Genomic DNA, 25,027 nt, shown 5'->3' with positions numbered 1-25,027 from the left:
AGGTAGATTCGCAGCTGCATAAGCAGTGGGGAATTGACTGCAAATCAAGGGACTTCGAATGCGCAGTTACCAGATTACTAGAATTATGTGCTATTGATCATCCTGTAGATATATTTCACCCAGATTGCTGGGTTAGGTGTACTAAGGCGCTCACGGATGACGTGTTGTGCTTTACGTCCAGCAAGTGCCTTAAAAGCTGGACGAGAGTTATGGAAGCGCCGCGAAAAGCGCTCCAAGAGCAGGAAACTTGGAAGGCAGCTCAGAGTTGTTTAAAAGTTACACCGCGGGTGGGGGTTGGAGCTGCTACTCAGACTACGTTTATTGATTGCCCCACCAATTCTAACTGGCCATCCAATGATGACGGGTGACCCGAGTCGCCGTCCCGCCTGCCCCGTCCTAACGCGGGTTTGGCCGCAGAACATAATTTGCAGCCGGGGGGTACTGATGCTGTGGAGCTGCAGGGCGCACCCAACACCACGGGCCCTGGAGATGTCGGGGAAAGGCCTCCGCCATACGCGCCACAAAATGGCGCCGGGGAGAGGAGCGAGGTCCTCGGAGCGAAGATGGCGGCGGGAGAGTTGAAGTCAGTGCTGTTCGTGTGCCTGGGAAACATCCGTCGCTCTCCAATAGCTGAAGCAGCTTTCAGAAAACTCATAACTGATGAGAAGCTTGAACGTAAGTGGAGGATAGACAGTGCAGCAACATCTGCCTATGAAATAGGAAGCCCTCCTGACTATCGAGGACAGAATTGCATGAAGAAGCGTGACATTACCATGAACCATATTGCCAGGCAGATTACTAAAGAGGATTTCCAGACCTTTGATCATATACTTTGTATGGATGAGAGCAATCTAAGAGATTTGAACAGGAAAAGTAACCAAGTTAAAGACTGTAAGGCCAAAATTGAGCTACTTGGAACTTACAATCCACAGAAACAGCTTATTATTGAAGATCTAAAGGTACCTGGTTCGATCCCGAGTTTCGACAGAGCTACAGCAGAGACTTGAACAGCGTAGCCAACAACGTTCTCAACAAAACTGGTTTAACTCAATGTTCAGCCAATCCCCATGGATTATTACCCTCATATCCACATTAGCAGGACCAGTTATCGTTGTTGTGTTCGCACTTATGTTTGGTCCTTGTCTTCTTAATAAGTTAGCCCAGTTTGTAAAAACCCGTCTGGATAAGATTGACATTTTATATTTAGAACAGAGACAGTTAACCTGAGTTTGCATGATAGTTCATACTAACACACCGCGGTTACGTTTAATGTTCATTACTAACAAGTTCAGGGTTTGTTGTTAATTACATAAGTCATTCAGTTATAAAGTTCTGTTCATGGAGAGGGGGGGAGATGATGTGGTTAGATAGGGAAAGCCGATTGGAAGATCTCGTGATGTATGTGAAAATAGGGTCCCTCTTTCTCCAAAGTTCTCTAACCCATAATAATATGGTGATGACATAATCATAACTTGGTCATATAAAACCATGCCTACCGGAAATAAACGCTCTTCACCGTCCACCACGTTGGTGTTCGTGTGTGATTAGCCCGACAGGCCTGTAAGTTTAGCCGTCGTGTCACTCACGAGCCGGGTCGCTACGCCTCATCTCAGGCAACACATCTCCTATGCCTGCTTTTGGGGGATCCAGTGTTCCATAGGTACACAACAGCTAGAGCTGCAGGTAGGTTGTGTTTAAGGCAGCTGGGACTGTGTGTGGCTCTTGTTTGCCTGAGAAATTGAAAAGTAATCAGAATAACCTGCTCTACCTTTTTTTGTTTATCATTCCGAAACAGGTAGGAGAAAGAGAGCAGTAAAGGACATAAACGTCACCCAGGAAAGAGTTTTCTAGAATAGAGAGGCTATCTGATAATTTGTATCACTCTTTGTTTAAATAAAAACTTTACCAATGCTTTTTTTGATGGCACATAAGCTGTGGCATGAACATTTTTAGTGTCTGTTTCCAGTGTGCAGCCGTAACAATAAAATAAGGATGTGGAAAGTGTTGCTTTACAGCACATGAAAAGCAAAATGCCTTAAAAAAGATTTTTCTCTCGTGATTCAATTAAACAACACAAGACTGGTTAGAATTAATTTTAAGCTCTGGATGTGAAATACCACTTTTCATATAATATAATCCCATCTTTCTGTCCTGTAATGGTGACAGAGAGCCTGAACTGTTTTGTCTACTTTCAAAACAAAAAGTATACAGCTTCTATGAATGGTATTGGTCATACAGCAACCAAGGGAAGAAACAATCTAACTCGCATGATTATAGTTATATAAGTTTTGGATTTCTTTCTAAGTTTTCAGTTTTCTAAGTTTTCAGTTACTATGGAACTGTCATCACCTGCCAAAAAGGTGCTGAGGATGTCACAATCATTTTATCTCACAAATGCCAAATGCTTCAGAGCACAGAGAACTGGACAGCCCTAATGCTATTCCTTCAAGTTTGAGAAAATTTATCCTTTGTAGATTTGACCTGACATTAAATAATCCAGACATCCAAAAGAACAGGAAGACTTCATTTTATTTTGGCTTTCTCTCCTGTCAAAATAAGCATATTAGTTAACAATATGGTGCAATGTGCTTGCAATGTCTGCATTTTTTGTGGGAGATTATTAAATCAGTTACCTGAATCAAAAGTCGAATGAAATTCCAATCAAAGCATAAACCCATCTTCTTGGGGGGAGAGGGGTAAGGAAATGTGCAGTAGATATTAGGTCAGGTACATCATGTCATAAAGAGCTTACACAGACAGTCTACTCATGTTGCATTTCCATCTGTGATTGTTTTGTGCTCACAGCAGTCCAAGCAATGAGAGTGTTACCTTTGGATTTAAAAAATAATAATAAAAAAAAAAGGAATTTAAAAAGAATTGTGTGAGAAATCCAACATATGCTGTTTGGGCACATTTGAGCTACACTCAAAAAGCAGATCTATGAGTCAGTTTGGTTTCTGGTTTAAAAATGTGCCATTTTGGTGGATTCTGAAACAGATAAACAGCAAAGCCTAAGCTTGGGAGTTGAACAGCAGAAATGCAAACATGATTCAAATTTCAACTTTTGCTTCTGGTCCTACAGATACAGTGCAAGTCAAAAGCATACAGAGGAGTGGAGGGAGATATTGGTCCCTGTCATCTGATTTCAATGCTCTGACATAAGGACAAATAGGTAAACTCAGAGCTGGGTGTTGGAAATGCATGCATTTGAAATTAAGTTTCTGTGCTGAATAAAATAATGTCTGTTATTTTCGCTCACCCATAGATCAAAGAATGATGATGAGTGCAGTCCTTCAAGGACCATTTCTTCTTGACATGCAATGTTGAAATTTCATGTAAATTTATTTGTGTTAATATGATTTTTTTCTAAAGAAGAAATTATATTTATTGTCATGTTCTTGGTGATGTTCTTGAATTTGTATTTTCCTGTGTAAATCATGTATTGATAAGATCAGGATAAAAATTACATGTGGTCTGTGTCTTTCAAGAGAGGTGCACTTAGGTCTGGCAGGGATGGAGCTGTAGTGGTCAATGGTACCTAGGGGTTACAGAAATCATGGGATGAAGAAGAATCTGGAAAAGGCAAAGATTTAAGTTTCCACTGAGGAATTGCAAGGTACAAAGGCATTACTTACTTCATTTCACATTGTTCTACAGCTCCATGCAAAGTGGGTGCTGCCATGTGGTCCAAGGATCTGTTTTTCTGCTGTCTCCCATCACAGTTGGTGAAGAAACATTTGGCGGTGCGATTCATGCCCTTGAGATGTGTTATGGTATCATGCTATCCTGGCTTTCACAGCAGAAATATTTCATAGTAGGAAAAAACCAAACACACTGGTACTGTCAAGGCATTGCACCTTTGAAACTCTGTGTAGTCTTCTATTTGTAAAAATACTGCATCTTCCTAAAGAGTCTCTTTCCTCCTAGGTAGGTTTAGCAAGGATTGTGTATATATACACGTGCCAGCTTGTTTCTATGTATTTCTTCACGTAGTAGTAAATCAATGAAATGATTTATAGCAGCCAAAGCACAAATACACTAGAACTTGGTTTTGCAAGATGCTCTGATTTCACTGGGTTTATTCCAAATACCACGTACAGTTTATCTCTCAACATGCCTGAAATGTTTGCTAATTGGTAGCATTCATATTTCATGAGGGCTTGTTATAAAGAGGAAAATGTTGCATTCCCATGAATTGTGGAAACAGATTACTGGGAAATGTTAGGAAATGCTTAACCAGGCAAGATATGGAATGGAGGGGTAGACTTCTGAAGGGAAAAGAAACAGAAAATGGAAAGAGGAATAAAGTCAGTGGTTTGAAAAATCTCTTGTTGAAAGTATTGTGGGTTTGATTAGCAGGGCTGATTCACGTTACTGAAATTACTGCAGCCATCAAATGTTAAGACTTTAAAAACTATTTTCTGTCCTGGAAGAAGTCAAGAATGTCTTTTATTTCAGCAAAATTGAAAAGGATGACAAGCATGGAGCTGTTAAAATATATAGTATCTATGTCTTAACTGTGGTGTAGGTGAGTTCTGGAAACATTTTCAGTATTCTCTCCTGGTCCTGGAGCCCAGGGACCTACTGGAGTGTACTGTAGATTCTGATCCTGTAACAATATTTCTTTCCAAAGGAAAATAAAAGGATGGTTCATGTGCAGGTCATGGTCACCCATGGAGGCAGAATAAAACCAGGTTTGTAAAGGAGACCAGGACCAAGTCTGCATCTGCTGTGTGGACTAGGCTCAATTAGATTGACTTTATGGGTTGTCTTTCTACGTTCTGTGTTTCAGTTATTCAGCCCAGCTGTTAATAAAGAGGAAGAACGGAAATATTTGGAGACTAGTGCATTTAAAGAAAATTCACTAATCATGAGCTAGGTAAGAGTAATAAGTCCTTTAAGGCGAACTTATTAATATTGTGCCAGTTTACTTTAGTTGTCGTTTAGTTTGCATTCTACAAAGCATCCTGATGCCTTTAGCACTGCCTGTTCAGCTGAATGGCACATGCCAACTGTCTCTTCCTCTAGGAAAATTAGTACATATATTTGTATGATTATGGAACAACTTTGCAATGTGTATTTATTTGGCGTAGGAAGAAACCTTTTCATCTGAATTGTTTTCATAAAGATTTTTTTTGGTACGTGAGCCAATCTCAATGGGGAAAATGCTGTAAATCTTTTGGCAGTCTGGGAAAGTCTCAGAAGAAATATTTGTAATAAGCAATATTTGGTTTATATCTATTGTTGGCAACAGAGTCGCCAAAGAAAATTTCCCTCCTATGACACAACCTGCACTACTATTTACTCTGTAATATACTGAGGACATTTAGGGTGACACAGCTGAAAAAAAACTTCTGTCAATATTGACATCTTCCAGAATTTATTGCTACGGAATATAAAATGCGCAATGTTTGAAGCTAAGGAGATTGCTTCCTCAAGAAGGCTTAGAGATTTAAAAAATTGTAATAATTTCACTTGACATTTAGGTAGGTCTGTACTTCCCTGATGGGTTCAGTTTACAGTGCAGGTTGCCTGTTTGAGCCTTTTAGCTGTCGTTCACAAACATTGTCAATAAACTGATTCAAGTAGATTTTCTTAGAGATGTACTTTCATTTATTGCTACAAAAAGTAAAAGTAGGCATGAAACTTTGATTTTTGTGACTTTATATCTAGAACCCTACTGCTGGTATTGGCTTCACTGATAAAGCAACCATTTACAAATTTGGCCTTTTTTTTTTTTCTTATTTTCATGGAAACCAAGCTGACTCAGCAAGAGATTACTATGATAACTTTTAGACAGATAACAAAAAAATAAGACTATTTGTCTTAGCCTACCATTTTCTTTAGACATTTTTCTTCAGAAAATGTCTGTTATCACCAGTAAAACACTTTTTTTCATGCCCAACTGAATTATTGGGTGCTTGGCTAGTAGAAAACAGCAGTATTTGAGACTTGTGCCTGCAGAGGACTAGATGTAAATACAGATGTGTAGAAATAATAACAAATAAATTTAAGAATTACTTCATGTTCTTTTAAAGCACAATCTCTAAGCTTTGATTAAGTACCATTGCACTTTATCTTAACGTATTCCCTGTTCATCACAGTTTTCCCCACAAAGATTCCTTAGGTGTGCAGGTTTTATGCTGTGAAGGCTTTCCAATTCACATCTTGTGAAAGCTTTCTCTGAAATGTGGATCTTTTGCAGCATCTTGTCACAAGCTGAATGACTGGACCTGCCATTCACCTTGAGCTTTAACAGAGCCCTGTACATACTGCCTGAGTAATGGCCATGAGACAGTGGCATCTAGTGTTCTTAGACTCTGCTTTTCTCTCTGAAAATCATGCAAACAGGAAGAAATGGCTATGGGTGCCTGTGACATTTTCTCCTCATACATCACAAAGGCCATGAGATTACCTGGCTCCTACTGGAGCTAACTGTAGTGAGAAGGCAAAGCTTGCTTGGGAATAGTGAAGAGATCAAGTCATTACCTAGCAAGCAAAATGACACTCATTGTAGTCTGACATGCAAACTGATTGTGACTAGCAAATCCCTGACCCTGACATCCCACTAAGTTTCATAGACTAAACAGAAAACAAAGCAAGAAAATACGACAAGCCAAAAAAAAAAAAAAAAAAAAAAAAAAAAGGAACCAGAGTTTCCATAGTGAAAATCTTGGGATTTTAAATCCTCTTCCCAATGTAAGCCAGTTTTGGTTTTCCAGATGAAGTGCCAGATAGGTTTTTAAGTGGTCCATTACCCACATAGTTGGTACAAACATACATGTTGGTGATCCAATGAACTTTACCTTTCTATTAGAAGTGCGAGCTGAGATGGGTCTCTTAGGCAGGATTTTTACCTGATAGAAAATATATTTGGGGCCAATTTAGGCTGCACAGTGTTTGGGCTCCTTTACCGTTGTAGAGATCTAAGTACCCTTCTAGCTCTGGAGAAATAAACTATATTTATTTATTTCTGGAGAAATAAACTATATTATGTGACTGGTTAGCTCAAAAAGTGAAAACCTGTGACACGTTTGCTCGTTGCTAAATCAATCCATCTACTGGATTTTGAACTTCCGTAGGGCATACAGAGCTGATCAGGAACTAGAAAATTGTGCAGAAGTGGGCTGGTCATACTAAAATGTCTATTTTACTTGAATTTAATTTTATTTAGAACCACCTTGATGCATATAAGAAGACAGGTATTGTAAGAGATCTCTGCATTTAGGAAGCAAACTCAGTAATATTACATATAGATAAGCCTGCTTGATGTTTCCCATCATCAAACTCCTTTTAACATTACTTTTAAAGTTGCTTTCAATTTTTCCAAGCTAGGACTAAAACTTTCCATGCCATAGCTTTGCCTCAGGTTGTGTTTTACGTTTTATATTTGGAAAAAATCAGGCTTGTCTGAGGGTAACATAGTAATTCTGGCATTACTTTCCATTTGGGATGTTTTACTGTTCTATGCTTTAATGAGGCTTGAAATTTGTCTTTTATGTACACCTCATGATTATCTGCCCCAATTCTCCTGTGACATGTTGCAATTTACACACAGCTGGGGGACTTTTCAGAGCTCAGCAGTCTCTTCTTCCTCATCAGCAGTCAGTTCCTTCCTTGTTCCTAGGAAGAGCTGGAGCTAGCACATGTGTTTTCCATAGCATGTTTGGGCAGATTCCTCTTCATCTGGTTCACTAAATTCATGATTCTCTAGAAAATGGTACCTCATGTGTAGTCTGCACATGTGTACTTTGTTCAAGCTTGGATACTGAGACAGAAAATAAAACTAGTGTCTGCTTACAACCACCTTGCCCCCATGGTGGAGGAAGAATCCAGTGGGATAAAAAACAGGGAGGAAATCTGAACTGAGGAGGAAAAAGATGAGAAATACCAATAAAACAATCCCCCAAGTAAATTAAACCCAGGTTAGCCTGGGTTGTGCATAATGCACAGCAGTGAGCACAACACAGTACCCAAGTGACAATGGGAGGTGAACAGAAAATGATTGTGTGCATTCCTGTAATGAAAGCCTGTATTGCCTGATTAAGTTTGTCCAGGCAGTTTTCATTCTGGCTTTCCTCAATCTCTGAATGCTTGGCTTTGAACCAAAGAGCTCTTCAAGTTCTTCTAACATATAAAGTGTCATATATAAATGGTGTCTTTGTTTTGAAGTTTGTCACTTCCCTGCTTCCTTCTCTTTACTGAAGAAAACCAGAACTCATTAAAAATGGTCATGAATAAAGGAAAATACGTTGATAAAAGTTAATTTGTGCAAAAGTTGAAGATTGATACTGGAATCCTGAGGCTGTTTTGTTGAAGCTGAAAAGAAAATTACACTTTTGACATGAGGAACACAACAGCTGGACTCTTCATCAAATCCTTTTGCTTTGATATGCAGAAGTACTTACATGTTAACTTCACAACAGATTTGACAAAGAAGCTGCTGGCTTACTCCAAGCTTTCTCCAAAACACTTGAAATGGTCATTCAGAAATGTTTATTTAGGAAAAGATCAAAAAGCTCAAATCCAGACAATTCTCTTTTACAAGCGAACCATTCAGGACAATGAAAAAGAAATAACATCTGGCTGAATGGGGGTTGTGACAGCTGAAAAATGAACAGAGTTTTTTGGACAGTAATTGTGACCTCACTTCAATGCAGTCTTCATTTGCATTTGTGCTGCTCCTTATTTTGACCAGTGAAAATGTGATCCAATCCACCTGCCCTTTCTTCATAGAAGGAATCTTCAATGTTCATATGTTCATTCATTTACTTAAAATTCAAAATAAGTTTAAAGTTCAGTAACAAATTGTTCTGATCTGAAAATTTCATTTTCCCTGAGCAGAACCTTTGGGGAGAAGAACAGAGACCAGGTTATGTGTCAGAAGACAGCTGAATAGACCTGGATATCACTCCCTTTCCATTTCCTCTTCCCCTCACCCTCTTATCCCTTCCATTTTTACAAACTAAGATTGTCCTTGAGTGAAGTGTCCAGTTGTTGGTTCCACATCTGTATATGTGTTGACTTGCCTGTGCACACTTTTTACCTTCCAGTCCCTGTATTGACTCACCTTGCCTATGATTCCTACTGTTTCATGCTGTAGAGCTGCACAGCGACTGCTGTGATTCAGATTACCTCCTTATTCTGTGAGTTTCCTCTTCAAGAAAAACCTTTGATCTACCCTCAGAGTTCTTTGTTTATACTTTCTTAATCCCAATATTAGCTTGTTTTTGGTAGCTCTTTGTTTGTTGTCTGTAGCAATCTGTGAAACTGCTACAGTGTCATGTCTTCAGGAAGGCTTGTATTTGAAGGATTCCTCACTTGAAAAGAGGCCACCCCACAGACAGATGGATACTTAATATGTCCCCATGGGCTAGAAAAACCCTATAGCCTTCATCTCATCAGCTCCCAAACCAAAAAAAAAAAGGGCAAGTAATAATTTTTGCTAAATGATAAGTGTATGGGGACAGTATCTGAAGTGGGATCTTGGACTCTGATTGAACACATCCATTGGAGACAGCTGCAAAATGCCTTTTCAGCCTTCAGGACTTCTACACCTGTACAGACCAAGGAGAGAAAGTAGTTCTCATTGAAGAAAGTAGATATCCAAGGAGAGCCTGTGTCAAAGGGGAATGATCCACCTATGTCTGCCAAAGGTGAACATTTAGTGTTATATTATGCTAGCAAGAGCAGACAACTGTGGTCAAGGGAGCTGTCATAGAGATCTTGTTTATAAGTTCTGACCTTCTTAGTCACAGTGCATGATATATCTTTTTAAGGGACGTAAAGCCCACAGTTTTGGCTTTTGTTTCAGTCTTTGGACAAATACACATCCAACAGCGTTTTAGAAAGTGTCACTCCCTTCTAGAAGATAGAACAGGAAATGCTGCATGTTATTGTTATTGGCAGTCTTGCTTCCATTTTTTCTGACAAAGCAGACAGTGGAAAAACAAACATAACAAGTGAATTCTTTTTCTGTAATACCAACAAGGATATCTGTTGAAGGTGGAGAGTGTGGTCTCTACTGTTTTAGGCAAATGTGGAACTGTGAATGTGATAGAAACAGGGGTGGGTCTCCTCCAGAAAATTTCTTGTGCAGGTAAATCCTCTGGGAACACATTCAGTGGGAGCAGAGATGTAGAAAGAGATCTACATAGATACAGATTTGTGTATGGTTAGAGGAAATCTGCACTAGCAAAAATACAGTGTTCTTATTGAATATGAAGGTGTTGGAAAGTTTGGTAAAATTAATGATTTACATATTTTTTTATTCCATGGAAATATGCAAAGTAAACTGGAAGGGAGCCATATTGATCATCTAGTCAAACTACTCAGGATTAGAACAATTGATGGTGTTTCCATGAGATATTTTCTTGACTTGATATCTTGGAGGATTTAACATTTTTTCCTGGGAAATTTAATACAGCTTTTTTATTAAGTTTCTTGGCGAAAGATTGGGGAAGATTTTAAATTTGTTATTTACCTATTTCAAAAATATAGAGAAAGGGCATTCTTACTGAAGTATCTTGTGCTTGACTTGTCCTAAATAAAATCCTGCAACTAGAAGGGTATTTACAACAAAGGGTTAAAATCTGTCACAGGAGAAGTGTCCCTTACTTGCCTTCAGATATTTACATGTTAAGTATAGGCTTGTTACCCTTGGCTCCCTTTATAGAAGCAGGCACCTTTGAAGGATAATTAATCTTCCCTTTTCAGCCACTCAACCTTTGGGAGGTGGAAACTCGTGATTTCCTACAGCTATTTCTTTGAATAAAGCCACTCCACTTTTATCTGTTTCATGCTTGTTTTGCAGAGGTATGCAGGTAACAAAGTTCGGGATTTTTCTTTCTTTTTTGTTTTTTTAGAAACAGTGAATTTTAAGCACTCAAAAGATTATTTATTAGAAATTTAAGGAAAGCAAGTTTCAGTCAAGAGGATTTGTTATTCAGAACAGGTGCCGTAAGCTGTCAGAGAGCCAAAATGTTATAATGTAATCTTAATGTTCTATCATAATTTAGTTTAACGTCAGATATAAAACATGTTCTATGAATTCTGTCTGAATATTAAAACTAATACTCTTTTTCTGGCAAATTATCTCAGACAAGGGATTTGTTTGAGAACACTGCAAGCTCTCATGAAGGGAGACTGCATTTTCATTTTGGAGCTGCTTCCTTTGTCTGCAGCAAATTTTCCAAGACTCCCAAGTGGACATTTAATGCCTAATTGAAAGAGAAAGGAAACAAATTGAAATATTTATCTTTGAATTCTCTCTATGTATAGGCCAAAACATGATGTGATTTAGATCCTGATTATCATTGCAATTTTCCCTTTTTTTTGCAGCTGAGTATACATACTTTTCCTCCTTTTTAAACAAGACATGAGTCTATAATTCTACACGGTTGTGCAGATTCACCCATGTCATGAGTTGCTTCTCAGACAGGAGGTTTTTTTCTCTCATGCTTATATTCCTCCTATTTCAGTGTGAAATGTCAAAGAGGAGGAAGTGCCAAGGTTTACAGTGATTTGATCAGTGTCTTAAAATCCTGTCTAGGGAGAGGACCTTTTTTAAACAGCTGTGGGTTGTTAATTGGAGTTTCTTCAGTGCAGATTTTAGTTCATTAGGAGATTTTTATTGCACATGAGTAAACTTACTCTCAAATGCTACATGCTCTCAAATGTACAAATCTAGAAATCAAACCCCTAAGATATTTCACTCTCCAGATACTTGTTTAGCTTCATTTACTGATGATAGTATTTAATAATTTGATCATAACTCCTGTAGTTTTATTTCTAATGTTGCTCAAAACTTTATGTGCAGTCAATAATATAAGATCATATGAGTTTCAAATTTTACGTTTTGGTAATTTTTTTGCCACCAACTTTTCTTATAACTTTCTATATTTCTTCATTCTCAAATATTCTACTATGATTTCTTTACTCAGCATTGAATGATGAAAACTAAAATAACTTTTAAATTGAAATTCATTCAATATTTTGATAATGTTTTCTTACATATCTCAAGCTTGTCTTGCATTCACCAAATTTTCCTTACCCAAGATGTTTCACTTGAGGTGTTGGTATATTTTTTCTAACAGAAAGAAAATAGAATTAAATGCTGCTAAGAGGCATGTTGCATAAATAAAGAAGAAAAGTAAAGCAATTCACTAGTTTTTTTCTCCGTATTTTCCATTGCTTTTGCCTTATTTTGTAATTTCTGATATCATGATAATATGTCAAGGCTGCTCTTTGCAAGCTCCTGCAGCACCATATGCTTTGAAAAGGTGAAGGTTGTTAATACTATTAATGGAAAATTTCAGGATGTAGCAGATTACACCACTCCTGTCAGAATGGGTTGAACACCTCCCAGGAGAGAGGGGAGAGAACAATGCTTCGGACCAGTTTTACTGTATTAGTCAATAACATTTAGATAATAAAAATTAAATGTTTGTAATGGCTCCATAGGTCTACAAATATTTAAAGACAAAAAATATAGCTGAAAATATTTGTCAAATAATGTCCAGGAAATTACATTTGCTGGTAGTTCTTCCAGCTAGGAGAAGAAAACAGCTGAATTCTTGGAAAATGATCCATTGTGAATATGCTGAGTTTTGGAAGAAAAAAGTGCAAGGTTCAAACATAGTGTCTGTTAGTAAGACTGAATTTGGCCTGAATTTAGGTACCACATTTACCTTATCTTGTTTTGACTATGTGCAATGTTTGGTAATTGGTCTTTATACTTACAAGTCATGTTTTATCTCTGGTAATTTGGAATTAATATATTCCTTGAGAATTCCTAAACTATAAGATACTTTCTCTAGTGAAAGCACTGGTATGAAAAGTATGTAGTCTTAGCTGCTACCACACACCAACAAAGTACCAGGAATAGACTGGAATTAAGCTACTTTGCAGTCCCTGTGTGTTGACACTGTTTTCTTGCTAAGCTGCAGCCACACCAGAGTGGGTTGCCTTTTTCTTAAAGAAGCAGCCCCAACACTCCCTCTGGCTGCAGCATTCCTCAAGCTAATGAGCACAGTGGTGCGGGAGAGGATTTCAGAGTGACATCTGCTAAGAAACAGCAGTGAGAGGACGATGCTTGTGGGTTCCCATGCCTCTTTCACACACTTAGTAGTATCATTATAAGGAATAATGATACTACAGTGAATAATGTACTGGAATTATATACTCTAATGTAGTGATGTAATTTACATGTATAAATTTTCCCATTTGTTAAACTTCCAACTCCTTTACTCATTTGGTGTTTTAAGCAAATGTGATTGATGGCACTAATTATTTTGGAAGATAGAGCAGGTGATATCTGTGACAGAGTAGCTGAAGAACTGCAGAATATTACCTGTCATGCAGGTAATTGATGACAAGTATTTGGATAAAAGGTGGCTGTTTGGAGCCTGAGTCTCTTATTCACATCTCTTGCTACAGTGCTGCTTTACAGGTGGCTGCCAGCACGCCCCACCTAGCTTTGCTATAATTTGAGTGAAATCATATTAACTTCCTGTTAAATAAGGATTGTAACTGGAATCGTGGCTAACATCTTATTCTCTGCTATACTTGTAGTCTTTCTGTTAATATAAAGAATTAGTGAGTGTAAATAGAAAAGTAGAAAGTTCTAGCCAAAACTCTGGAGTTGCAATCAGGGTAGTTTTGATGTGCTCAGCAAGGACAGTTTATGCACAGTTGACTGCTATGCAGATCATTGTTTTATCTCATCTTGGCACCAAAATTCAGAGGACAGTGCTAAGTTAATCTGCCATCCCAGGAGACCTAGTTTGGTGGAGTTTTGAAGCCTATTTTTGAAGGCTATTCATTTATTCCTTACTGGCAGAGATTATTATTTTTTTTTATTTTTTTTAACCCAACAACTATAAAGCCAATCATTATGAGCTGATGGTCATGTTTTGAAGTCAGAGCTTTCTCCCATCTGTCTTTCTGACCCTTGTGGTGACACCCCAGGATGCATTTCCTCTTTCAGAGGAGGCTGCTGCCTGTTGTCTTAACTCAGGACAGCAGGCAGGGCTGCAGCAGGCTCACCACTCTCCACAGGCAAATGTTACATTGTGGCAGATCTGCCTGTACACAGGGAGAATACTTGCATTGCAGGAGTATGTCCCAACATTTTAAGACACTGATGCTTGTGCTGTGAAATACTAACTAGACATATTATTTTAAACCCAAGAGTGTATTGACATATTTTCCGCTCACTCTCACATGGTTCTGATTTCTAGGGCCAGTTATGCGTTTGTCCGTGGATGAAAAAACTGTATGTCATTTTGGTAAACAATATTTTTATTCTCTTAATATGTGGAGGCGTGCAGTAAATAACGGATAGAGCAGGGACAGGGAGACTCTAATGGATAGTGTGTGATGATTAGGAGTAAGATGTGCCTGTTGGTTTGAACAAGATATGTGTAGTGCAGCCCACAGAGCCCTGACCCTAACTTCATGGCATCCAGCCCAGAGAGTGAAATGCATTCCAACGATAAATCACCAGATTCTGTTCTATTTGTCTGTGTTAAAGCAACAGTCTGCAAAAGCTAGGACCACCAACTATGCTGTTTCCTTTGCATATCTGCTCTAACCAAGTCACTGCTGCTTTTTATAAGTGAAATGTTACTGAGATGACTGAGAACATTATTTAGTAAGCACAGGTCTGTGCTGTTCATCACCCAACAATCTGTGCTTGATTTGCAGTGCACCCTTATGTAGTTTCCTTGGGGAATGTCTTGACATATTGAAACCATATTTTGCTGTTTTCACATCTTCACAGTCCTTCAGCTCTTGCTATGAAAATTCTAACCATCCACTTTTAACCTTAACTAACCTTTCCAGTTACTTAAAAAACCCCTAAACCTTGAGACAAAGCATCAGCGTGCCCTAAAGAAAAAGATTACAATTTAAAGAACACTTAATTATATTGCAAAAGTTTTCCATTGTTGGAGCTTATGTTTTGCTGGACCAGACTCTGCTCTGCTTTTAAGCATCTTAAGAAATATCTTTATTTTACTGATTGTAATACTTCAAACTCTTTTTGGTTTGTTTTCTTAACATAATTTCTTAGGGCAAGATGTCAGTCCTCAAAAAATTCAATTGAATTTATTCGGAGTGGTAAGCATACAGCCAAATTTTTCAGGTGGGGTGAGAAGAGCAATACTTCACATAGAAAATGTGCAATATTGAAGAATTTCTGTCTTAAAAAAAAAAAAGCAAACAAAACAACAAAACATAAAGTAATTGATTCCTATTTTAAAAGACACTTCATGCACTCATAGAAGCACAGACAGCACTAATGTTCTTGTCCTGTTGCACTCTTTGGCAGGCCAGGATGAAGATCCACTAGTGAAATATATGTACACATATATATATGTATATATACATGTGTGTATATAGATATATGTATATATATAGATATATGTGTGTGGGTGTATATATATATATTTGCATATACATACACACATATTTGTATACGTGTTTGTGTGTGTATTAGTGGTATGATAAAGTCAAAAAATTATGTAATTTCAATAAAAAAGTATAACAGTGTAATGCAGAAGTAATGGCTCTGAAACATTCATCAGGAGACCAGTGTCTCACTGGGGTGATGGTGACTCAAGAGTGGAGATGTTGGCCATGTTCTTGAGTCACATCATCAGGCATGGTAATAAAAGGTGACTTTTAGGTCAAACTGTTTGCCACTGAGTCGCTTGGGTTCAGAAAACTGCTCCAGCTTTGGGCAGGAGTCTGAGCAATTTGGGCTGTCCTGCACTCTGCCTTCTCTGCAGCCACAGAATGAGGTACTTTTACTTTTACTGCTTACCCTTTTACTGCTTCACTGGTTCCTATTCAGTCTGACACTCTCCTGGATGGGCAGAGGTCTCCAGGAGTTGGTGTGTTTTCTCTAAAAGTGGTCGAGATTTTTGAGTTGATGAGAATGTACAGGGTCAGTGCTTGAGGCTTTGAATTTTTACAAGTTTTGCACAGCTTTAGCTGACAATAGCAGAGAATTTGGAAAAAGGGTTATACGGAGTTGAATTCTGCAGAGATTTGCAACTTCCCTGGTAGTAATACTGGAACATTGAAGAGCTGGAGTTAACTAGGAAAGACTGTGGGATGAAGATGGCAACTAAAGATGTGAAGGTTCAACAATTTTGGGGAGCCTGAGCTTTAATAAGCTCATCCTGCTTGGTCTTAATATCACTGAAAAGTGAAGGACTCTTGCCTCTGTTTCCATGTTTCTATACCTCTGAAATGTCTCTTCCTTACAAAATAAAACTAGAATATATTAAATATTTTTGACATTGTGGACCATAGGTTTCAATGTCTTCCATGTTACTGGAGGGCAGCAGTGTCATTTTTGCTTCTGGAACAACTATGCTTTCATTCCCTTAACAGGGAGCTTTTATGGAATTTTTTTCACATGCTTCCCGCTTATTTTTCTCAATGATCTTCCAGATAAATTATTCAAAGGGGGTTTGGCTGTAGGCTGCTGCTGCCTTTTCTTGGAATGGTGTTGCTAAAACACATCATGCACTCCCTCAGGACATTTTCATGTGCCCACTATATGCAAAGACCTTTATTTAGCCTTTAAAAAAGCCACTTGCACAATTCTGCAACCAAGGTCTGAATACATATGTCTCAATAGCTTTTATTTGAATAAAGCATGCATGCATGCAGAGCAGGTTTTGTACAAAAATAAGTCAATAGATAATATTTGCAGATGTCTCTCAACCTAGCAAAAGTTATCACTAGAAATCAGCACCCACTTTCTAATGACATCCATTTATGTATCAGACCTGCTAGTAAATTGTCACAAAAATATCTGTGAGATTGTTCAGCTGACTTGGAAACTCATTTGAGTTGGTTAGCAGGAAAATTTTTAGCTAATACCAAGTGTGATGCAACACGAGCACTTTTAGAGTTCTAATGTTCTAATCCTTGTGCTTGTTTGCTTAGTGAAAATGCTTCTACCCACTGGAATGATTGCTCTTTCAGTGCCTTAAATCAAACATACCTGGAGGCCTCAAGATGAGAAAAATAAATATTTTAAAAAAAACCTGTCTGTTTGCAAGGTTCTCCGTAGTCCCGCTCCTCTCTGACACTTTCATTTTCCCCTTCAGAAACTTGAAAGGAATTTGCAGAGATCCTGGACACCTAAAACCAATACCAAAGAGGCTAAGAGGCAGGGCTTGTGAGTTGTGGGAGGAAATTATAAGCAAGAACAGGGTAGCCTTTCAAGGCTGTTTTAACCTTTATGTATGCTTGACTTCTTTGAGCTCATCCTGTTTGGTAGAAAGCACAAAAGTTAAACTAAACCAGGAGGGCAAAAACTTATTTGCGTTGAATAAAAAGATTTAACAAACATGGTCTGTTTATTCCTTACTTGGAGAAAAAGGCTGCTATTTAATAAAATAACTTAAATTCTATTTTCACTGAAAACAAGAATCATAAAACTCAACAATATTTGCCTCAGAATGTTTAGTTATTTGTAAGGAGGAGTTTTATATGCAGTAAAAAAGGACAGAGATACCTTCAACCTTGCTTTTTTTGATGCTATTATTAATTTTACAGCATTTTTATTGGAGCATAGATGCAGAAGGGACCTATTTGGATCATTGGGTCCAGACCCATGCTTTGCAGCCAATGTCACTATATGTGCATAACACTCTCCATAAAACCTGATGAAAGTCTATGAGTAGATAGGAGTAGTCAGACTAAAAACCTATGTGAAGTTTTTTTTCAGTATTTCAGTACTGTTATGGCTACAGACCTTTATCTAATTTCCAAGCTAAGATTTTTTTTTATCTTTTCTTACTAGATAGTCATACTTTAATATATACTGTGAAAGAACTAAATTAACAGAGGGATATTGTAACAATTTGTGAATCCAGTTAAATTCTCCAGAGCAGAGAATACTGTGCCAATAGCAATATTTATATGGTACTAAAAATTAATGTATGTGGAAGAATATAAATCAAGTAATTCAATGTGAGCTTTTAAAGCTTCCCCATGATTTTCACATCTTGCTTGAAGAATGTAAAAGGTACTCTGGTAGCAATCTGAAATTGCAACCAGGCACATTGTTCATGTGCTATAGGTTATATTTTAAAGCACATAGTGATAGAAATGACTATTTGTTTATTATTGTCATTCATGCAAAGCCAGTGTAAAACTATTACCTTTATAGAGGCTTGGAAATATAAATAGTTTAGAAGGATTGGAATCACATAAATATGCATGTATGGGAGTCTGTTCACCCTTTGATGTGGCAATGGCCAAGTCCTGCACAGACTGTGCTGCTTTCACAAGCCATGCAGGCACAGTAGGGCAGGGAGTTTCTCATCTGTGGGGGTAGGCACTTCTGCAGGCTTGTGGGGAAGATATACATCTTGATTTCTGAAAGAGATGTGATAGTCCTGAAATACGGGGCTAGGCTGTTTCTAAAGGGTTCCTTACCCTTTTCTTTCCTGCTTCAGGGAAGTGAGTCATGGGATTTGCTGGTGCTTATCCATCACTCTCCAGCTCTCATGTTGTCAGGGGCAATGGGTACATCACTCTGTGCACTGATGTATCTACCAAGGTGACAAAAATATGCTCCTTGAGGGGTATTGCAGCAGACTGGTCCTCCTCCTGGAATCTTCTTGCAGCTGACTAGCTGGCAGAAAGGAAGATGTGGGGCAGATTTGAACCTATTTCTTTCACACTTGGCAAACAGGCTATGGGGTGATGGTACACTTTGAGTTTGGGTACAGCAACAAATGTGATGCATATGCTAAAACTGGGGAGACAGCTCAAATAATTGTACAGTCTGGACTTTGGAACTGTCATCCATTTTAAACACCTTCCTACTTTGTGGCAGCTCTTGTATATTTTTATGTTTGCTTACATATCCAGAGATACATGAATGAGAGAGTGCCTTCTTTTCTGCAAATAACCGTATTTATAGAACAAAAAAATGCAGAGGATCCCAGCCAGAGACTGCACTTGTGCTGCCATGCCGGATGCATTCCTGAGGAAGGAGAATTCCAGGGGGTGATCATGAGTATTGCTCACACTAAGGTAATCTGCTTTGTTCGACTCTTCAAAGTACTATGGAAGTACTCCCTTGGGATTCCTTCTTTGTGCTAGTTACTTCAAGGTTGGAATTAATGATGTTCAGCAGTTTAAAGCTATGGCCATTCTTCACCTTCACTGCAGGTCTTGATCCCACAAAATATGTTATAAAAACCAGGCAGGTTCCTCTCCAACCCTTTTTTTATTATTATCTCTGAAGTTTATGGCACAGTTTCCAATCCACGCTTGTTCAATGTCCCCAGCCTCTACCAAGTAGATTTAACTTTTTTTTTTAACTTTAAAGAGATTTAACTTTTTATCTCCAAAGGCACTATGGTGTGTGCTTCTGAAAGGGTATTTTGGAATCTTGACCAAGAAATGGAATCTTCCTGTACTTGTAAAAGAGACAGTTTCAAAAGAGGGCTGGGTAGATAAAGCTGAGGGGTTCTCTGAAACATTCTGGCCTATTGCAATGATTACACCACATCCATGCCTCCTGCTGCTTCTCTCTAAAATATTCACACAAGCAGAGATTTGTTCATGAAGATATCTACAGAGAAATAGTTTCTTAACAAGAAACTGCATCTAGAGAAATCAGAGTATCTTGCAGGCTCTTGTATCTATTTTTCTGTAGTGCAAAAGTCTGCATTATCTGAATGGGAATGAAGAAAGGGTCACACAATAGAGACAATTAGTTAGAAAGAACCATGGTAATCAAAGAAGTGAATTTTGCCTCATATCCTATAGTTTTCATATGCTTGGTAGAGTTATTATTTGCTTGTTATAGCTATTCAGTCAGCATCTTGACAAAATTCCATAGGTATATAAACTATTCCAGAATATAGGAATTTTATTATAAAATGGATTGCCAATGAATAATTTGATGATCCTTTTGAAAGACAGTCCGACCACAAAAGTGCTTATTAAAATGGCCGCAATATATTATTTTCCATAGCAGGATTAAACAGATAAAAGAGTGGTATTCATAGCAGTGTTTGGGAGGTTTGGCTGTCAGTGATCTTGTATTAGTGATGTGATAATAGGAAGTTCTACAGAGGAAAATTGAGCAAAGAGGAGGCTTTTGATGCTGACATAGAAAACAGGCTAGACTGAGTAATGATCTAAGGAGATGGTTGTCAGTGCCTAAATGGGAAGGGGGAGGGAGCAGGTTGCTATCTGTCAGCCTAGAGAGTCTTGCACACAATTGTACTTCAGCTCCCCAAAATGTTTTCAAAATAGTTCAAAGTATTTTTAAAAACAGTTCAAAAATACCACCTATGACCCATACGTATCCTTTGCCTAATGACTTCCTGCCACCTCCTGTTCTTGACTAGGACAGCTCAGAAGGAACAATGAGTACTGTTTTCTTGAAAAAATAAATCCTTAAATGAAGCATTTGCAGTCCTTGAAGAGCCCAGTAGGTCCTATTTTCTCCTCTGGTGTGCCTGCTTTTTTATTAAGATGCATTAAGAGGACAAAGAAAAAAAATAGGTCACAGATATGGTAGCACAGATTATTTCCGTTACATTATATGTGAAGATTTATAGAAAATGATTCGGATTTATATAGACTAACCATGTCTAGGGAAAAAAAAATGGTCAAGTTTCCAACTGTAGGTTGTTAATTCTTAATTTTCTTGGACAAGATTGGACTAATTATTGAGGTAATTTCCTAGTATTGACAGTTCAATCCTGTCAGAATAGAAGTGAGGTGGGTTTGAATTGATGGAGTTTCGTCTTTTTTTCAGCACTCTCTTTCTTCAGTAGCTCTTTCTTCTTCACTTGTGTACAACTGTAGAGGATAAAAATCAAAGCTAGGACTATTCACCTTTTAGGAAGGAGTCCCTGGGGTTTATTTACCTCTGAACAAAAGGATTCTCAACTGATTGAGCTGTGGGGGTTTGATCTAGCACTTTGAACAGTGATATAGTTTCCATAAAGTAGGTGAGAGAATGCTGCAAGCTTTGTGTGTGGAACATGTGAAATTATTTGTCAGCACTAAGGAAGGCATAGGAAGTGAATAATCTGATTTAAACAATTGGGTGTTTATGGATGACCTCAAATGATTTAATACAGAGAAGTTCAATTTGAGGCAAAAATAATTCAAAGTGCTTGAAACCCCAAATATTGCTTTGCTGCAATATCTAGATGCTCCCATGAGCTACTATGGTACTGAAAAGCTCAGGAATGAAAAATTTAACTAGTCATATTTATACTGACACTAGCCTTCAGAGAAGAGTAGTTTTCAGGGGAAATTATCTGAGAGCTTCATAGCGGTAAAGGCAAAATAGATAAAAAACTAAATAAGAAAAACCAGGAGGAGAGGAAATACATGCCTCCTTCATTTGTAAAGGTGTTAAAATGCTGTGTAAGATACTTTTTGTATTTCACAGTTTCACTTGCAGACCACTGGAAATATTTATAACCAATGAAAGCCACAGCATGTGCAGGGAATTTCTTTCCTATTTTTAAGTGTAAGAGTCTAAAACATTTGAACATGATTTTGTGTCTCTCCAGTTGCTCTCTGGTGAATAAAATGAGAGTGCTCAGCTGTAAGTCCTGGCCCTACACTGCTGAGTCTGCAATAAAAACCTCTTTGAATCAGGGGATAAGAAGAGCTACATTCTGCTGGAATTATCACAAGTTTTGAATGGCCTTGATAAACAGCACAGAGACAGAAGTGCTTCCCTTTTGACATAGAAGAATATCCTTGTTACAATCTTGTACACAGTATTGCCAAGACCTGATTTTATTTGTAGGTTTCCGTATGATAATTTAGTAGAGATATTATTGAAAGATAATATTTGAAGGATTTCTGTGTACATGAATTTTGCTGCTCTCTCAGGCAGTCTCTTGGTAAATATTTAAAATATTTAGAACCCACATTTAATGCTCTCAAAACTAGAAAGAGATAATATTTAGTTTAAGAAAGAGCAAGTTATATGTCTTCTGGAATATTTACTTTTCTGGAAAAGTTTCTTGACCTTTAACTTATGTCATCTTAGCTCTGCTTCAGTGTGATCTTTTAGATTTCAGCAACTATTTCATATTTATGGTATGGTAGTGCCTGAAAGCCTCAGTCACTCTCCTGTGTATGAGGACACCAAATACCTGCAAAGGGAAAACTTCTGAAGAGAATCCTGAAGACCTTGGGCTCTGAAAGACCAAGTTATCGGGTTAAAAAAAAAAAAAAAATCTTTCAGTTTGCTGTGGAACCAGAGGAACCAGAGGACAGACTGATGAAGTGAATTGCTTAAGATCAAATGAGAAGGCTGTGGGAGAATTTGGAATTTGTGAGTCCCTAACTACCAGCTTAATCACAGATCTCTGTTTTCTCTGATTACAGGCACTTCAAAGACATGTCCAACCTGCAACTCTTGGATTTTTGGGGCTGGATCCAGGTGCGAGTTCTATGCTGGGGCTGTACCACATCGCTGGCAGTGGGACTCTGTTGATGCTGGTCTTCTGAATACTCTGAAACCTCAGCTGTGGGATGGTGTCCAAAGGAACAACTGGGCTGCTAGGCTGGCATTACTTGGACTCCTCCAAGGAAGCCATTTCCTCAGCAGCCCAGTGCTGTCCTGCTCTAGAGAAGTGAGACTCTGCAGAGACATTCTCATTCCCTGCTTCTGGACTATCCTAGTTCTCATTTCCCCAGTCCAGAGGCCTTCAGTCCTGTGGGGAGTCGGTATGCAGGTCATAAGGGTAGAAGTATATAAATGCCTGCACTAGGTTGGATTAAATATCTGATGTTACCTATAACAGGAAAAGCAACTTCTGCATAATTTCATATATTCTCTAGGAGTGGTTCTTTGAACATTCCAGAGAAATGCTGTATGTCCATTTCAGTTTCTTATAGCTTTGTAGGTCCACATACTGGACATTTCCCAATAATTTTCATCATGTGAGACTCTTGGTGAAGGCTCTCTCCCTCTCCCTCCTTAGTACAACTTTTTACCAGTAGCTTTTTATAGATGCCACAATCATTTAACTCCTGTGCTATGCTACTGGACAAGAAGGCAATATTCAGGCATGAGGTCCTACAGTCTGCAGCTATCAGTGCCCTCTTCATCAACCACAACTTCCCTTACTATTGCCCACCTGGGAGGGAGCCACAAAACAGCCAGGGAGGAGAGTCCTACCTGCAGTGATGGGGATTTGCAGGGCTGTGGGACATCTTGCCCTGAGCACCCACTAGTGAAAGTGAATCAACTGCACATGGGTATAAGTTGATAAAACGTGATGGGAAATAGATGGAAAAGATTCTTGTTTTTCACATTTGTTTCCTTTCCAACCAGTTTCTGCTCTTCTAGCTGCACTGCTGAAATGACTCAACAGCTTTTGATGTCAAGAGAGGAAGAGGCTGCATGAAACAGCTGTTCTGCTCTGAGTTCCCTGCCCCTGAATGGACTATTATGGGGAAACCTATATCACAAAAGAGGAGTATTATAAGATGCCATCTGTATAATTCGCCTGAGCCCTGATTTAAAATTGGCTCTTAGCGCAACTCAAGTCCAAAAATAGATGACGTATATTTATTCATACTTTAACTGAAATTAGCATGCCAAAACCAACTTTGCTGTAAAAGCATAACAAAAAATGTATTTAATTGGCTGTATGCCTTTGTCCTATCTATGTGAAATTGATTTTTGGTTTACAAAAACAAAACTAAATTAAAAATAATAAGAGCCAGTATCAACACAATTGCCCTGATACAACATGTTCACATCAAGGAATCAATTTAAAAGTGGTGTCAAAGACAGAATATGCTGGAAACCTTTCTTTCTTGTGGGTTAGGTAGTAATTTAGAATTCAGTAAAAATATATTTAGCTTGATTCCTTTACATTAAAGCATCTTCTGGTGAAAAATTTGGGTTTTTTTTTCGCCCCCACGTTTTTCTCAGTTTGCGTTATTAAGGTTTCTGGACTTTCAAAGTCTTCAGTCAGAAAAATATTCTGGTCCTATCATAGTATGTGGTAAATCCCACCAGTTCACCACTGTAGATTTTATAGATTCCAGCTGCAACTTTGTTCCCCTCTTACTTGAGGGAACACATGAGAAGTAGGGCAGCAGGATAGATGAAGAGAAAGGCAGCTTTCGTGCTCTGTGGTTTATTGGCTTCAGAATTTTCCAGATGATATTTTAATAAAAAAGATCATCTTTGGTTTCAAGGTGCTTTGATTGTTTCTTAAATAGGGAAAGCTAAAATATTTCTGAAATCTGTTTGAAAATGTTGAAGAAAAGAGGAAGAAGACAATGGTTTATCTTAGACACACTTCAGGTCCAGGTATTGGGCATATAGCCCAATCTATAAGGCAAAACTAAGACTTTAGCATTAGTGTTTGAGCACCTTGCTGCTTCTGAACCACGGTATTCTGAATATTGTAATCAACCCAGTGAAGCTCAACTTCATACTTCTTTTTGAGCTCATGAAATCAGTTCTCATGAAATACTAGAAAGCACAGCACTGTTGAACACTGAGATCAAGAACTACTATTGAAGGATTTGAAGATATTTGAAATTTGTGTCAGGCTTTATAAAACATGTAAAACATACAAAAAAATCCAGTTTGACTGTCATGCCTGTTCTGTTTCTTCTAAGCAAAACATATGTTTTTGATATAAATTAGAATATTGAATATCCTCATAGGTATGGCTTCCATCTGGGTTAATTTCTTCTGTTACAATATGAAGATATGGATGATAAATTATGCATTTGTTTCCAGACATGAGAATTTCTCCCCTTTGGAATTACACAGAAGCAAAGGTGGATTCTGCCCCTCCCCAGGGCCACTGTGTGCTCTGCAGTCTGTGCACTGCAGTGGCAGAAATTTGTGACACCCCACACTCACATTTTTGTCACTGCGACCTCATCTGACCCTGTTTTTAGGACGGTTAAAAACTATGCTTCTTTCTGTAAATGCAGCCCAGTCCGTGTAGAGAGGAATTTGGCCAGCATGGCAGTACTG

The 25,027-nt window shown here is 38.2% G+C and overlaps 1 protein-coding gene across 1 annotated transcript; it reads left to right on the top strand.

Annotated features, from left to right (window-relative positions):
- The first annotated feature begins 548 nt into the window (after positions 1–548).
- Positions 549–1,007, top strand: LOC131577654 (low molecular weight phosphotyrosine protein phosphatase-like). The gene has a single exon (XM_058835695.1). It carries the CDS (start codon positions 564–566, stop codon positions 1,005–1,007), a length of 444 nt encoding a protein of 147 aa, XP_058691678.1. The 5' UTR covers positions 549–563.
- The last annotated feature ends 24,020 nt before the right edge of the window (positions 1,008–25,027 follow it).

The sequence above is a fragment of the Poecile atricapillus genome, chromosome 3 (genome assembly GCF_030490865.1).
Source record: "Poecile atricapillus isolate bPoeAtr1 chromosome 3, bPoeAtr1.hap1, whole genome shotgun sequence".
Lineage (NCBI taxonomy): Eukaryota > Metazoa > Chordata > Aves > Passeriformes > Paridae > Poecile > Poecile atricapillus.
Note: the sequence above shows the minus strand (reverse complement) of the source record. Positions and strands in the feature narration are given on the sequence as shown.